Genomic DNA, 16493 nt, shown 5'->3' on the forward strand with positions numbered 1-16493 from the left:
AAAGAGAGAGGGATGAGGTAGGGTAGAAGGGAGAGACAGCGCGTACTAAGGAGACCTTGAAGGCTGCTGGCCGGGTGCCCAGGTCTAGTGCTGACCCACTATAAAGGCACTTGCCGTCTTGCTCGTACGTCAGGATCACCACCTAGCACCCTCTCCCTCAGGAGAGAGCGCCTGCTAACCTACTACTCTCCTGCCCGCGCTCTCACTTCGTTCACCGCATATACATACACCGGCTCGGTTCGACTACGAAACCCGCTTCCAGACCCGGACCACGCGAGTTTAGAAGCTCTCTGAAACGAGAGCCCCGCGCTCCATCTCGCTCCCATCTTCTCGGCCCTTCCTCGTTCCTTCTTTCACTCGTCGTCTCGTACTCCATGATCCCCTGCGCCTGCTCGCTACCTTCACGATCTCGTTTTCACTCCCTCTTTCTCCTTCTCTCTCTTTCTCTCTCTCCCTCCCTCCCCCCTCTCTCTCCCTCTCTCTCTTTCTTCGTACAATCCTCCGTCCCTCATCCTTCATCCCCTCATGGCCCTTCTCCGAATACCCGTCTGCCCTCTTCACGTCGTTACTACCACGTGTAATTCGCCCCTTCTGTGTAGTGTTTCTTCTTAGTTCCTCTCTTACTCTCTCACTTTGTCTTTCTCTCCTCTTCAGCGTCGATGCTCTCTTCATCTCTCTTTTCCTCGCTTTCTCTCCCTTTTCTGTCGCTCTCTTTCATCTACTCTAACACAACACATGCGTTGAGGAAAGAGAGAAGGAAAAAAGAGAGAAAGAGAGAGAAAGAGGGTGTACACGTTTTGGAGGGAGTAGTACCATCTAGCATAGCAACTGCTGTTTCTGCATTTCTTCGCAGCGCGCCCCATACGAGATGCCGGTATATTTTAAGCGTATAACGGGTGTCCCATAGCCGAAACGAAGCGCCGGAGCTTTCCCGGAAGTTCGTAGGCATTTACGAACCAGTTCAGAGAACTGACGCTCTCATATAATCATTTTTATTATCATTCAAGAAAACTCGTATTTATTACATGCTTCAATTTAATTTGCTTAAATGCCTATATATATATATATATATACAGACCAAGGCATAATATTTTATATTACAGATTTTTGTGCAGCATGTTAATGAACGAGGTAAATGGAAGACATTTATTGCACTTAAGAATTATAAAATTTTAGGATTAGGTAGACTGTATTACATATACATGTATAGTACGTATAAAATTTAATATTAGTGTTCTGTAACTATTACTAAGCAGTTAAGTTGAATAATAAGTTAATATCAGTTACATAACTTTATTTGAAAAAATGTTAAGAAGCTTTACACGACTTTCGCTAAAAAAAAAGCTTTATTAATGATTATTATATATTTTATTTGATCTGTTTTATATTATACAAAATCTCCGATATTCTCTATACAATATTATAAATTCAATTTGAAAACTATTTATATTTAACAATGTGCACCATTTTTAACAGGTATTTCAATATTTGTTAAATGTGACAATTACGTGAACGTAAAACTTTTAATTACGCCGCTCTACTAATTATGCAATTCAAGTACATTACCACATTATCTTCTTCCTCCCGAATGGTACTGAAATTTCCTGCTTCATTTTAGCATTTTAGCATCCATCTGTCTAGTATCATTGTTACCGCGCTATGTGTTATACATATATATTTATATTTATTATATCTGTGCATTGTCATCAGTGCCATCGTGTTTTGTTGTACTGAGGCACTTCTCAAGCCCCACTTTAGTGAGTGTAATGGCAGAGTTAACCCCGCTCGCGCTGGTGCAATCTCGTCCCATCTTTACGGCACGTGAAATCGGGCGTAAAATGCGCGGCGTATTTAACGCGGCATAAGAATCGAATTAAAACCTCGTCAGGACGTACCCCGAACTTTGTACCTCTCTCATTCTCTCGCCACCGAATTGGCTTTCGCATGAAACCTGTTGGCTACGCGGTCGAGCACACTCGTCTATATAGGTACACTTACGAATATTATTACTGACGGGGCAGAGCTCGCGAGGGGAGAGACCTGACACGAGACATACTAAGTAGCCATTTAGATAGCTACTCCTTTCCTCTCGTTCATCTACCGCTCTTTATCCCGTTCTCTCCCACTGTCGAACGAATGACTGTAAAGAAGAGAGACACGCGAGCACGCCATTTTTCTGCTGGCTCGCGCATTCTCCTTATTTCGTTTCATATTCGTATACTTCTAATTCATTCGCAATCTCAAGCCGGCTCCTCCAGCCACGACGTATGCATACTCTCATTGTATTGAGCGTAGCATCTATAGAATCTAAGCGAACGAGTTCACCACTTGACCCACGCCGTTATACCACGAGAAAATCTAGTCTCGAAGAACTTTGTTTAGATGCGAAACATTTAAATTCAAGGAAGAGCATAATTTTTATTCATAGATACAAGTCTCGCGAAATTGATTAGGAGACAATTCATAATTATGTGTACATATATAAAAATCTTGATTATTTAGCTAATAGATAAAAATTTTGATTTTAATAGCAATTAAGTGATGTCTTATACTATAATAATTAATAATATAGTTATACATGATTGACGAGACGACGAGTACTGAGGGTGGTAAACGAAGTAGTAGTTCGATTCTGACAGGCGTTCTCGTTCGATTAAAATTTAAATGGGCACAATCACAAGAGCTGACATCGAAGGCACCTCAACGGATCTGCTTAACGAGCACGTCGAGCGACCGTTCGGCGCGAGAATGATTCGCGAATCTATTCTTCTCGCGATTCGCGCGGCGAGGAACCGGTCATAGGAAATTAGATGGGCTTGACCGGTAAACGACACCTGGCGCGTAGGAAACGTAAGGAAATACTTGTGTGTGCCGTATATACACGCTGCTCTATGATCTTTCTTCTCTCTCTCTCTCTCTCTCTCTCTCCCTCTCTCTCTTTCTCTCCCTCCGCCCTCTCTTTCCTCTCTCTTTTCTAACTATCTTTTCCGTTCTCCTTCTTTCTCGCGAGCTACGAAATGTGTCCGGCAGTTCACATAACCTTTTGATCCTGATTAGAATATGAGTGAGGTGTAGCTGTGGTGATATAGCTTTCGGCTAGGTTAATGCCGGCCGCGATTTTTGCGCCGTTACCGCACACGTGCATACCGGAACCCGGAAGCGACCCGGACCGCGCGAAACCGGTGTGGTGTCCGACCGCGTGTGTTTTTCCATGGGAAAAGTCTCCCATCTCTCCTCGTTTCGTTCGCGGGGTCAGAGGTCGAGGCTCAAACAGGTTGTACACTGACCCATTGATCCAATTCTGCTGTTCGACTTGAGACGCATGAGAAAATCGCAATGAAAATATCTAGTTGTATTTTTATCAAAATTTACGACAGTAGCAGTTGAAAGACTAAAGTTTAATTGAGAACTAATTGTATGCTAATAACAGTAAGAGTTTGTCCAATATCGATACAATTCTTTTGAATTTTTATAATAACATAATTAATGTTATTAATAAAATATATGTTTATATATAATTGATATAAGTAAATGTGCGTTTAATATCAATATTTGTAAATTAACAAATTTAATAAATTTATGACAAAAATATCAATTCGGAAAAGTTATTATCATTTGCACCAAAATGTAAAGGGTATGTAATAAATATCAATTTTCGCTGTTGGACAACTACGGATTATTTACGCCATAACAATGAAATAACCGTTAACTTTCGTCAGCTTCTACTATGTGAATAGATGAAAGGACACCCTTTACAATAACAAGGTCTGGACCGCGAGATTGGTAATCGCTCTATTTACTGGCCGCACCGTTGTGTTATGTTACGTGTCCATGAATTTCGTACGCCTCTTTAAAGACGCACCTAAAAACCAGCTCCTTCGTTTTCGTTGCAGGATACACCTATCTCGGATCCTCGCTCGTTGTAGAACCGTCTGTAGCCAGCGCAGCAAAAAAACGGTAAGTTACGAAAATTTTGTTATTAAATTATGAAAGCATGGCTTTTAGATAGTTTGAGAGAGAGAAAGAGAAAGAGAGAAAGACAATCTTTCTAAATATATAATTTTTATTTAAAAAACTAAGTGTTAATATTTAAATTCAAGATATTTCCGCGATTTCTATACATGGAAACTATTTATCCAAAAAAAAGAAGAAATTTTAATAATTTTATTTATTGATTTATTCTAATTGAGCCACATTAACAATTTTTTTCAAATTTGATTTTTTTCTCAAAGTTTATATATAAACAATTGTACGCACAATTATTTTGACAGTTATAGAATTGTCACAGTTAGTATAATAAATTCTTACGTTTGCAGTGATTGTGATTAATTGTAATAGAAATTCAAAATTCAAACTGCTGAATTAATATTATTTCATTTTTTAAATATTTTATTTGATTGTTGAAAAGAGTCAGGTTCCTTGTAACGAATAGCTGACCGGTGCGGTGACGTGATCATGAAAAATTTTGATTGCGTGTGTCGCACGGCTTAATGTATCATCTTTTAGAAACGCTTGGTAAAATATATCTTGTGTCACATGTTCGCGTTACAGACCCTCAGTCACATTAATAAAGTCGTTGCAAAAAGCGTTGCCGCTGCACTGTAACCTTAACTGATCGCCGTAAATTTGCGGCACGGGCCGTGATCTCATCGCGATTTTTTATTTATTAAAACTACGATCGACATCGAAATTTATCAAAATTATTCAGCCATTATTTTTAGCGACTACCGGGCGTTCTTACTAATACGCAGACCAATCGCGTACATATTTCATACTTATTTAATTTCTCTCTTATCCTCGCTCTTTATCTCTCCTTCTTTCTCTTTCTCTCGTTCTACACTGCGTTCGCGAGTGCGGGACTTCAAAAGGTTCGTTAACCCGGTTGCACGCAAGCGATCGCAGGAGAGATCGGGCCGCGCGTAATACCGCGCGTAACAAGGTGCGTAATTGGCCGCACGCGAGTAAATGCGCGCGTGCGCGCATGTACAAGAGTTTGAACTCGTGCTCGAACGTGCTCGGGCAAAAATCGCCGTGGATTAAATCGCATCGTCACAGTGGAACTCATTCCGCGCCTGCTTTCCGAACTCGCGCGTTCCGAAATTTATAGAGGGATTTATGTACCCGATTCTCTTTATTTAGCTTGTTGGAGCTGATTAGTAAAAACAGAAAGGACATCCGTTTGTTAGATTCATCCTGTTTGCTCTATATGCAATATTATCCTACTTATTCTCTTTTTCTGGAGTTTGTTGAAGTTAATTAGTAGAACGGGAAAGGGGGGGACAATCGTTTGTTGAATTTATCCCATTTGTTAAGGTGCAAGATTGGATTAATATCACTTGTTTTCTTTTAAATGTACTCTTTTAATAGTTCGTGTCAGTTGACTGTAATTAAAAAAATGACCTTGAAGAAAGTATAAAAATTCATTATCACGATTGTATAATGTTTAGGAATTTATTTTCAGTTTTTTATATAATCTGTAAAAGAGTATCGTATTCTTTATTAAAATGTAATTTGAAAATATTCATGTTAAACACACGCGATTAAAATATTTTTTGTTACGCCACATGCTAAACCAGTTAAACCTTGACCAGTAAAATCTTTCTGTAAGAGATTGTACGAATCATCGTATCCGTTTTACTTTAAATCTACGATTCTTATCGTGTCAACTTAGATGTAGATAAGACGTTAAATCGTGTTTATTGCGGATTGTCATAAATCATCGAGACATATCAGAATGAGTATCAGAATACGTATTAAATGTGTGAGTAATATCACTTTGAGTAGAGATGGAAGATGCGGTTTAGTACCGTCAGCATGCGTTTGGTCCGCAATCCTCTGCAGTGGTTTGCGAAAATTAATCTTGCTAAAGAAATGATCCAAGAAAGATTTTATCGGACTTGTGCCCGTTTCCACCAATGTAGATTAATTTTAATCTCGGTTTAACTTACTGTTTATCTTTTTCTAATTCTAAAATTAGAAAAAGATAAAGAATAAATTCAACTGAGATTAAAGTTAATCTTACATTGATAGAACCGGGTATTAATTATTGAGTTAACTATTTGGACAGTTACATTAGTGCCGTAGCATTGCTCTAAACTGTTGATAGCGTTGTGTGTTGTGTTATCGTGCATGAAATATACTCAGAATACTATTTACACTGTCCACTATTCTCTTCACATGCTCACGTGTACACGGATCGATGGTACGTATCTACATTATAAATAGCAGCACAGTTTCAACGTATGTTGACGATAACGAAGCGCCAAGAGCCATGATACCATCATCAATTCGATATCATAAAGCGGTCGGCACTTTCGTCTACTATAAATTATGAATTTTCATACCTCGCACGATAGATTGCTTATTCGACAAGTCAGTGATAATCAGATATAACTCGTTATTTATCACCGAATACATCATGCATTGTTATTAACGTAAATAACATAATAAATATCCTCTAATAAATCTATATTAAAAGACAAAGCTCTTCATTATTGTGATATATAATAATAACAATCGATATTGTCATAATTTATTTCTGCTCTTTTAAGTATTAAAAAGATATTGAAGCAATGAGAAAGCTACAATACTTCGTCCGTTTTTATCGTATTGCGCAAGCCAATTAATGTGTAATACTCAATTTCTCAAACATTTTCAAAATTTTTTGGCCGTACAAGAAATAGTTCACAAAAAAAATCTAGGTCGTACTTTTTTCAATAAACAAAAGAATCAATCTAAATACTCAATGCGACGCGTTTTTGCCCTGTTTGGGAGCCTCTACACAACACCGCGGAGGCAGTGTTCTCTTTCTCAACGATGAGGCAAGCAATTCGAAAAAAAATGTAGCACCTGCCACTTCTGCTCGCGAGCTACGAGCCGAGAGAACTCAGACTGTTCGCTCGCTCGCTCGTGCCACAACTGCAATCTGTTATTTCACCATCCCCCGGACTCGTGCGCTCGCTTTCCGTTTCTCATTCTATCCTTTCATCCCTTACGCACCGATATCGGCCACCGCCACCTTCTCTTTTTCTTTCTGCGCCAGTAAGTAGCTTAGAACAGCCTTATCGATGTCTCGGGAACGTGCCACCGCATAAACGGAGAATTTGTCATTCAACCAAATTAATTCTCGACCAAAGAGATAACACTAATTAAAAAACGTTTTAATAAACATATGATTATTTTGTCTGTTTTATCGAATACAGCAGATAACGTACGTGGTAGAGATACAGCTTTCCTGATATATATATTAAAAATACACATTGACTTACTAATAAATTTCAAAAAACGTTTGTTTCCTATTTTTTTATTTTTTTTTAATCTAAAGGAAATGGAAAAAATGTATATATATATATATACATATTACAATAGTTTATTACGATTTTAGAAAATGTGTTAATTAAATAAGATAAAAATTTACCTTGAGATATATTAGATTCTAATATAGAATTTCTTAATTAAACTTTCAAAGTAGCATTTTTATAATTCAAGAAGAAAAGCGTAAAGCCTTTTGTTTCAAATTATTAAGAAATTAGAGATTCACACAAATAAACATGATGAAAACTCAATTATCTCGAAATACGATTGCACTCTATCTTTTTTATTTGCTTACCCGTTTGAATGATCCTTTTAAGTAACAATCATAAATATATATACGAGTATAAATTAAATTCTAGTATTGCTATTATAATACTGCTCGAATTTTAATATGAAAAGCCCAGATAACACAACGATCTTCGCACGATCTTTTCGCGATCGTTATTACTACACGCCGTGGGAGATCGTTATTCAAGGATGGACGAACGGATGCCCGGCGAGAGAAGAGTAGAAGTTTATTATATACTCTATAGAAAGGGACGGAGACAGGGAAACGGGTATCACTTCCGAGTTGTCTTCTGCAATAGGTCGTGGCTTCCAGCGGCGAGCTCGCTCGCCGTTTTTTGATGTTTAGGAGCCGATGCATGGCTAAACATTCATTTCCATATAAGCCGATATGTTTCAAATGTAAAGCGACGTTCGCGCACACCGGAGAGGTGGAAAAAGAAAGGACGAGGTGGATGAACGAGGGATGGAGGGAGGGTTAGAGGGGGTGAAAAGGAGAGAGGAGGAAGAAGCGTGGAAGCGGCGAACTGGTACGAGCGGAAACTAGTTTAAGCCCGCGGGTTGTCTCTCAACCCTCGGTCGAGCCTTCGACAATGCCCTCCATGGGATCCACCGTGCTCCCAATTCCGTCCACTTTAACTGCCTCTGCCCCGCTGTCGATGCTCGCTCTCTCTCTTTCTCTCCTTTACGCCCGTAAGTAGCCCCCGCGAGTGTGAGAACCGACCGGAAAATGCCTAACCCCGAGAACGTGTATAAACCTAGCCTTTGGTTTGCTTTTAATTTCTTTGCGTATAAATTTAACTAAAAACGATTTTTAAAATGTTAACAAATTACTTGCATTCAAAAAATTTGATTTAATACTTATAATGAGTTAGAGAAACGATTAGATGACAATAGAAAATTATATATTATGATGATAAATAAGTCTTAATAAAAATGTGGTCATATTTATTTGAGGGATACTTTAGATGTTTTTTATCGAAGTTTATTATGAGCTTTAAAATTATTTATGAACTTTATATATCACCATGATTCTTTTTTCCATGATTTTGACTTTGTGTGACGTTAAAGTTTTAGATTTAAATGTCATATTTACAAAAATATTATAGTATCCAGTCGATTGATGAGAGCTTGGATTGTTGTAACAAAATTAAAGAATTTTTACTGTCAGCAAAATTTTCTTCCATTATACTAGTATATCGAACATATTAATTTATTCAGAAGATGATTCTTTTGATTAATATACCTGCTTGCGATATAATTTGAAAACAGCAACACACGTTTCCTTTCCTCTTATTCTTCGAGCCTTAAAGAGTCCCGAAATTTGTGTGTTCACTCAAGAAAGTTCTCAGAAACGTATGTCGCCGAACGCATTTGCGGCCTGTTGACACGTACACATTGTTGACAACCGCACGTTACGATTCTCCAGTTCGGCACGTGGAATCATTCGCAGGTATCATTTGCCGCATATGTCGGACGAAAGTGTAACCGCAAAGACTCACCTCCGTGCATTGGCCGCGAGAAAGCACGTTTCACTTTGCGGTGCATCTGTGCACGTGCAATACGCATCATTTCTGTCTTTGCGTGCGATACTCATTCACCGCACCAGACAGGGGCCGGTCGGAATTACGTACGAGTCGACAGCTTGAAAACATGTAACGAAATTATTAGTCAACACCGGAGAGAGACAGGCTTATTCTGTTTCTTTACAGTTCCCTCGCTTATTAAAATTGTATTAATTTTGTTATTCCATTTTTTAAATAACTTTTATAAAAAAATAGGTTATTCAATTAATCTTCAACGATAAAATTATATACAATATGAATGAAAAAAGTCTGAATAATTTCCTTGCTTGGAATAATTGTAGACCAAGCAAAAAGATAGAGTTATTTCTATTCTGTAAGAGTTACTTAAGTATTACACAAAACAGAATTCTTATCAGAGTATATTACTCTTATTTGCAAAGTTATTTCAGAAAAGTGAGATATTTTTCACTCCCCTCTCTCTTCTGCTGCATATGCCATATTACTAAGGAAAGGGACGCAACTGTCCCCCTCCGATTTTAATGAGCTTTTAATATGTTATTCTCCAGAAAAAAGTAAGCGACACGTATTTTTTTATACGTGCCCATACGCACTTTTAGGTGGAAAATTTTTTTCTATCTCTTACAGTTCTGGCGATATTCGCTTCGAAAGAGAAAAACCGATTTTCTTCTAAAGGGTGTTTCACCCCCTTAGTCATATCTTTCAAATATATTGAACGGTGATGTGTTTTAAAATTAGGCTAAATAATTTTTTAAATTTCTGAGGATGGTGCTGTGTCATTGTTTTGGCAGATCTGATTGATTAACGAAATAACATAAAAAAGTAACATTAGTTTACACAATAACATGTTTTGTGATATATCTTCATTTAATGTTAATCAATTCCGTGTGTGTTGACATTTCATCTCGGACGACAAGTGCACTACTCGTTGACCCCAGGAAACATTGCATCTAACGCTTTTAAAAGAGTCATTCGAGCATATACCGGTCGTCAACATGACCAAAAGCATGTGAACGCCGCTTGCATTTCCGCATAACTTCGCACGCGTGCGTACGAATGCACTTTTCTCATTTACATGACAAGGCCGCTGCACCTCGCGGCGTATGAGGTCGACGCAGGTTGCACAATATGTATACATACACCAGGGGGGGGGGGGGAAAAGGGGGAGGGGGGGGGATAAAAGGGGTAGCAGGCCCCCCTGCAGTCGGTGCAGTCCGGTAAACAGTCCAAATGCACTTTGCACGATGCACCCCGGGCACTCGAGGCAATGCACGTCATTCGGCAAGCGAACTCTCCACCTCCTGCCATAAATTCGACTGCGAACACGTTCGCGAAATAAAAAGAGAGACGGGGGGCAGCACGTCGTCCTGAGGCGCATCTCTCGCCCTCTTTACGGTGCATCTCGGTCGGTTTCTCTTGTTCTTTTTATCCTTCCACCCTTTTCTGTCTCTCTCTCTTTCTCTCTTTCTTTCTCCCTCTTCAGTCTTCCTCACGTGAATCGTTGCACTCGGCGCGTGCCGATCTCGTGCCCTCTTCGCCTGCTGTATCCCCTCCTTCACCATGCATTTAATTCCATCGCTTCTCTCGTCCTTCTCCACCCCTTTCTTCGACCCACCCCAACTCCTCACTGGCCGGCTCCGAGCGACTAAAGTGCATCCTGCATGCACTTGTTGCGCTGATGCACACAGCCGGCTCTATTACCAATCTTTCTTTTTTTGCCAAGTGCAAGTTTCTCAACTGCTTTGGTGCTTCTAATTTCACCGCTCCCCGTTATTTTTCTTCGTGCAGTTTTTAATTATTTTAGCAATACGTCTTCATTTATCTCTGCTTTTATCTTTAAGGCCTTTACATCACAAATACATCTCAAAATTGTTCCTTTTTTTAATATCATCTATTGTACGGCAAGCAAGGAAAAAGAAATTTTTATTAATAACGTGCTTTATTGTGTTCATCGATGTACATATATTTTTGTTTGTCGATTATGTTATGTAATCAGAAAGAAGAAAAAAGATTTTTGATTAATAATCAAAATGTTATAAACATCTTCTATTTAATTTTTAATGTAACTAAAAAAAAGAAATACAGTGGCTCAGTATTATTTATAAATATAATATATAATTTTAAATTAACCGACGCGATCTCTTAGCGAATATAATATTTCTGAAGAGATGGAAATCACGGTTTAGAAGCAACAATGTTACACCATCGAAAGTTTCACTTTATAGATTTATCTTCCTTCTTTCATAAAAGAAGATCATTTTTTCTTCTCTCTCTCTCTTCAGCTTGCCTTCCTTCTCAAATTCACGCAAGGAGCAATGGCGGCGTCTTGTCACGATAAAGCGAAAGTAAAACGATACGCACGGTCCCGCCCGGTAGGATCTCTTCTTCCGACGTGTTTGTTCAAGGTATATCTTTCTACGAGCCTCGAGGGACGACGTCCGGATGAGAGGAGGAGCTCTCTCGATATGCGAGGGCCCGTACGTGCAGCTGCGTCCACACGCACGCCGTTAGCACGCGCTTATCTCGTTGCGCTTTCATAAGCAAGGCATCGTCCGCGACGCTTAACCAATCGCCTATTATGCACGTAATTAATCAGAATCGTAATTCAAATTGACGACTCGTGAAAAATACATATGCAAACGCGACACTCAATTTATAATAATGAAAGTAAAATGTACATTTTACTTTCATTATTATAAATTGAGTGTCGCGTTTGCATATACATTTTTCACAACTATGAATAAATGTCACTTTTATGTCAAATGTTATTGTGTTGAATAACAAATATATCCGACAAACGTTAATATTTTAAATTGTTAAAATATAAACTTTTAATTGTGAAATTTTATTTATTTAATTTTATTAACGTTCACTTCTACATAATTAAGAGCAACATCTAAATACTGACTACGTCATCTAATTTTAATGAAAATTTTTTTTCAAAAACATACAAACTTCGTCATACTCGAGATAATACACGGAAAGAAAATACATACGTTTGAGAGCGCCCATAAGCAGTCAAAGTTAGATGTTATGAATATAATATATATTTTTAATTGTTTTTAATTTTTAATTATCTCAGATGTGACTGTGCGCCGAAACATTCGGGCATTAACCACAATCGATCTGAGACGCTAATAATATAAATATGATTAGCCGAAACATTCGGACATTCCTATATATGAAAATAATCCCCCCTAAATTAATTCAGTAAAGAATAATCATAATTAAAATCATAATTAATAATCATAATTAAAAATTTTTTTTAATTAAGAATATATATTATGTTCCTAACATCTAACTTTGACCGCTTATTGGCGCTCTCAAACATATGTATGTTGTACATTTACACAGTCGGATCTTAATTCTTATTTAACGGAAACTTTGACTGAAGTATTTATCTAAAAATTTGCTACAGATTTGAAAAATTAGAAAAATAAAAAAAATAAGAAAAATAGAAAAAAATATGTATTTATGGAAAATTCTATTTGACTATCAAACTAATTACATGTAAAGACGTTCAAATTGATTACTAGAATATCAAACTTTTTGTAATATTATGGTCATATGGGCTTGAACCTTCTACATAATTATTTTAATTGTCCAACAATTATTTTGATGATCTAACAAAATTATTTTCAAATCTATATGAAGCCAAATTTTTTATTATAGATATTTCATAGATATTTCAAAAGCAAAACCGTTCTTTCCATGAAATCATAAAATATAAGATAAGATGTATGCACCCGACGTGGAAACACCTTTAAACTTTATGTATGTAATACTGGCAGTTTCGATCTGAATTATCGATTGGATGCTTCAGGGTACAACGCAATTTGCGCTCTTAAGTAATACGCGATCGGCGAAAATGCGATTATTGTTATCGAGATCACAGGTAGGCGTGAAGCGAGGTCTCATCGTTTAATGATTCTTTCGCCTAACGAACTTGGCGCAGACGAGGTTGCGATTTTCCATTATTAGGCGGATTAAAATGTAAACGATGTGCACCGCGAAACTTTGTGCAAATCTTTATAAAAAGAATTTGGTCAGTTTGCCACAAAATTTAATTTAATAATTTCAGCGAATTAAAATTGCATAAAAGCAAAATTTCATGATTTTATTAAATTGAATTACACAAAAATTTTATATATTATCAAATATTTAAATTAAAATATTCTGATAATATTTTATGTAATACAAATATTATTCATAAATCATTATCAGAAAGTTTTATAATATTTAATACAGTCAAATATATTTTACATATTTTTTTTCAATCTTTTACATCTTTCTCAAGTTTAATAAGTAAAAAGCTGCACACGTGCCTCAGTTCGATGGCCGTCTTATGCGATAAATCCCTTTTGTTTGGAAATGCGATGATGACCACGCGTATCCCCTTCATTAATAATTAATAACAGCGCGAGCGTGCGCTCCGGGAAGAAGGAGAAGGTAGAACTTTAGATAACGGTGAAAAATCTTAATTACAGATTCGCTGCGTTGCATAATGCTTCGTCGTGACGTCGGCCGTTTTTTTCTCTCTCGTCTTGTCCCGCCGAGAAGAAGCGGAGGCGGTTACCCCGCTTATCGATCTCTTATCGAGATCCCGGATCGAGCCTCGTGTCCGGTCACGGGTGGACGCCGGATTTCATGGATACGCGTGGTACGCGCGATCCGCAGGTGTAAAAGGGCCCCGTTGTTAATTATTCCGAAATGAAGGTACGCTGACGTGCAATAATCGTCACGCGTCTCTCTCCTCCTTCTTCTTTATTCCCCGGATTTATGCTGCCCTTTGTAGCCGGTTGAGTACTTTTACGGACTCCGTTCATTTCGCCTTAACACGATCGTAAAATCGTCTAAAAAGCGATCCGCGATTTCTCAAATCCAGCTGCTCACGAGAAACACTCTCTTTAAGTTCGGGATCATTGCAGCGCAGGACGATTTCGTTTGTGATTTGGTTTGATATTATTACAGAGATCAAATACACCTCTTTTGACGCTTGCAAGTTTATTATACGTTTAAGTACAGAATTCACCAAAAAAATATTTCAAGAATTCACTTTAAATGTTCTTAGACTCCTCAAATCTGTACTGCTTTATATATTTTTAGTATTCCTAGTCATAAGAAATTTTTAATTAAGATTAAAATTACAATTATTTTATTTCTAAACTAATTTAATCAATGAACAATTAAATTTGCAAATTACACTTGCCTGCGATTTATATTTTTGGGCTTTTATGATATAACAATTTGAAAATAGCTCTTTTTCCATGTAGTACATAAAAAAGGCATTTTATTTCTTCTTAATGCTGCATTATGTGGAAATTAAATGGTTTTATATATATATATATATATATATATACACGTAATACTGTATTTATATTTTTATTATCTATACTGTACTTCGGATCATACTAAATAAAAAAATGATATGAAATTGACAAAATACTATATAGCTATTTTCAATTTGCTATACTTTTAAAATAAAAAAGAATTTCGAAAAACAATTGCTGCCGGTGTCATAAAAGCTCTCAAAATTGTTATTTTTTGCTTTCTAACGCTATTTTTTTTTAAATTGTGACGTGATAGCTAAATTTGAAAAACGGATTTGTATTCGACAGATGATAATACATTAAAAATAATTAAAATTGTTAAAACAATTTTTTGCGAACTAGTGTTATTATATCATTTTGCGAATACTGATGATTAGTCACAAATGAATGGAAAAATCATTAATTCCTCAGATATTTCTCATTCATATATGTATTAAGAATTGTCCAGTTTGGTCTTTATTAGTAGCATTAAGAAATTAAAGATCGAAAAACGCGCACTTTAACGTCTATAAAATCGAAGTACCTGAATCTTAATATAGACACAACTGCATTCACAAAAAAACGCATATCCTGCAGCGCTCTACAGTTCCGGTCATTAATACTCGTACTCGCGCGACGGAAAGTGAAAACACAGCCCCACAGGCCGCGAACAGGTTCCCTGGCGAATTGAAATTCCACACGGCGGCCGCGCCCGTAATACTCGTGCGCGCGACGAGGGTGATTTTTAACGGTGATGCCTCTTAATTACCGTGACCTGCGTAAAAGAAGAACGCCGTGGAGAAGCCGGGCCCCCAGAATATGCACGGATCACGGAAGACGTCGACGACGACGACAACGACGACGACGACGACGACGACGACGACGACGACGACGACGACGGTGACGACGTCGACGTCGACGTTGCACCTGGCCGAACGACCAGGCCAGATGCGTATCTCAAACGATGCGGTTATTATTAATTCTCTCCGTTTTTTTTTTCTTTTTCTATCCCTTCTCTCTTCGTCGCCACCACTACTATCACTCCCACCTCCACCGCCGCCACCATCAAATATACCGCAATTAATATGCACGTCGCGAGAGGCGGTTAATGGGCTGAAGAAGCGAGCGAGGTTTTTTCCCTATCGCGAAACTCAGCGTGACTCGGCGAACTCTGTCCTCACGACTCGCCAGCTTGATGTTTATTTAGGTAAATTATATCGGCTGCGTGTTACGCATTTTCTGACGCATATCTCGTAACGTCGAGGGAAGAAGAAAAATGGCTTATAGCCTGGTAAATGTATCAGTTAACTATTTTAGTAATGTATATAAAATCATTTATATAAAATAATTAAAATTTGATAATTTTGTAAAAAATTTTTTAATTAAGAATGCAATATTTATCTCGCAGTATTTATACGTGAACATTTATTATTTTTCCGTGCGTGTACAAGCAATAAGAAAAAAACTGAAAAAAATAGCACGAAAAACACGATTATCCTCATCCTTCTCATCCCGACTCCTAATCCCTCAGGTCCTTACATCCCTGCGTATCCTATAGAATGTCTTTTCCTGCTTGCAGGGGTAGCGGCACCGCCCTACCAGAATCTCCGGTCGGCCAGGTCGGCAACAGATGGAGGTGAGTGATTTTTCTACCCTCTCTCCAGCTCGACTTATCTTCCTTATTCCATCTCTTTGCCTCTCCTATCCTTTCGTATGCGAAAAGAATACGAAAATAATCCAATATAGTGACAACAGCGGTTATATAATTTGAAGCATTAATTAATGTATAACTTTCTCTCTCAATCAAAGATATCACATATATGCATACAGATATGTAAACAGATATGTAAATAGAAAGTAAAAAGGAACATAATTTGTTAAATGGTATTTTAAGAAAATAATAACTTTTGAGCTAAAAATGAGAGGAACTTTTTCAATTTTGGAAAATTGTTATAACTTCACAAATTTCAGAATACAAATAAACAAAAAAACTATATTTTGTATTTAAGTTTAAATAAATATTTTATTAGTATTAATATTA

The 16493-nt window shown here is 37.4% G+C and overlaps 1 protein-coding gene across 4 annotated transcripts in view; it reads left to right on the forward strand.

Moving 5' to 3' along the window:
- Positions 1 to 16493, forward strand: part of Imp (IGF-II mRNA-binding protein) — a 95551-nt gene that overhangs the window by 20040 nt on the left and 59018 nt on the right. For 2 of the 4 annotated variants that reach the window (XM_018450852.1, XM_018450853.1), the window contains exons 2-3: positions 3894 to 3957; positions 16032 to 16088. In XM_018450852.1, the coding sequence (XP_018306354.1) occupies positions 3894 to 3957; positions 16032 to 16088 (121 nt within the window). The remainder of the gene's footprint in view (positions 1 to 3893; positions 3958 to 16031; positions 16089 to 16493) is intronic. The other 2 variants (XM_018450855.1, XM_018450856.1) reach the window with 1 other exon arrangement.

The sequence above is a fragment of the Mycetomoellerius zeteki genome, unplaced genomic scaffold (assembly GCF_001594055.1).
Source record: "Mycetomoellerius zeteki isolate Tzet28-1 unplaced genomic scaffold, Tzet1.0 scaffold3, whole genome shotgun sequence".
Lineage (NCBI taxonomy): Eukaryota > Metazoa > Arthropoda > Insecta > Hymenoptera > Formicidae > Mycetomoellerius > Mycetomoellerius zeteki.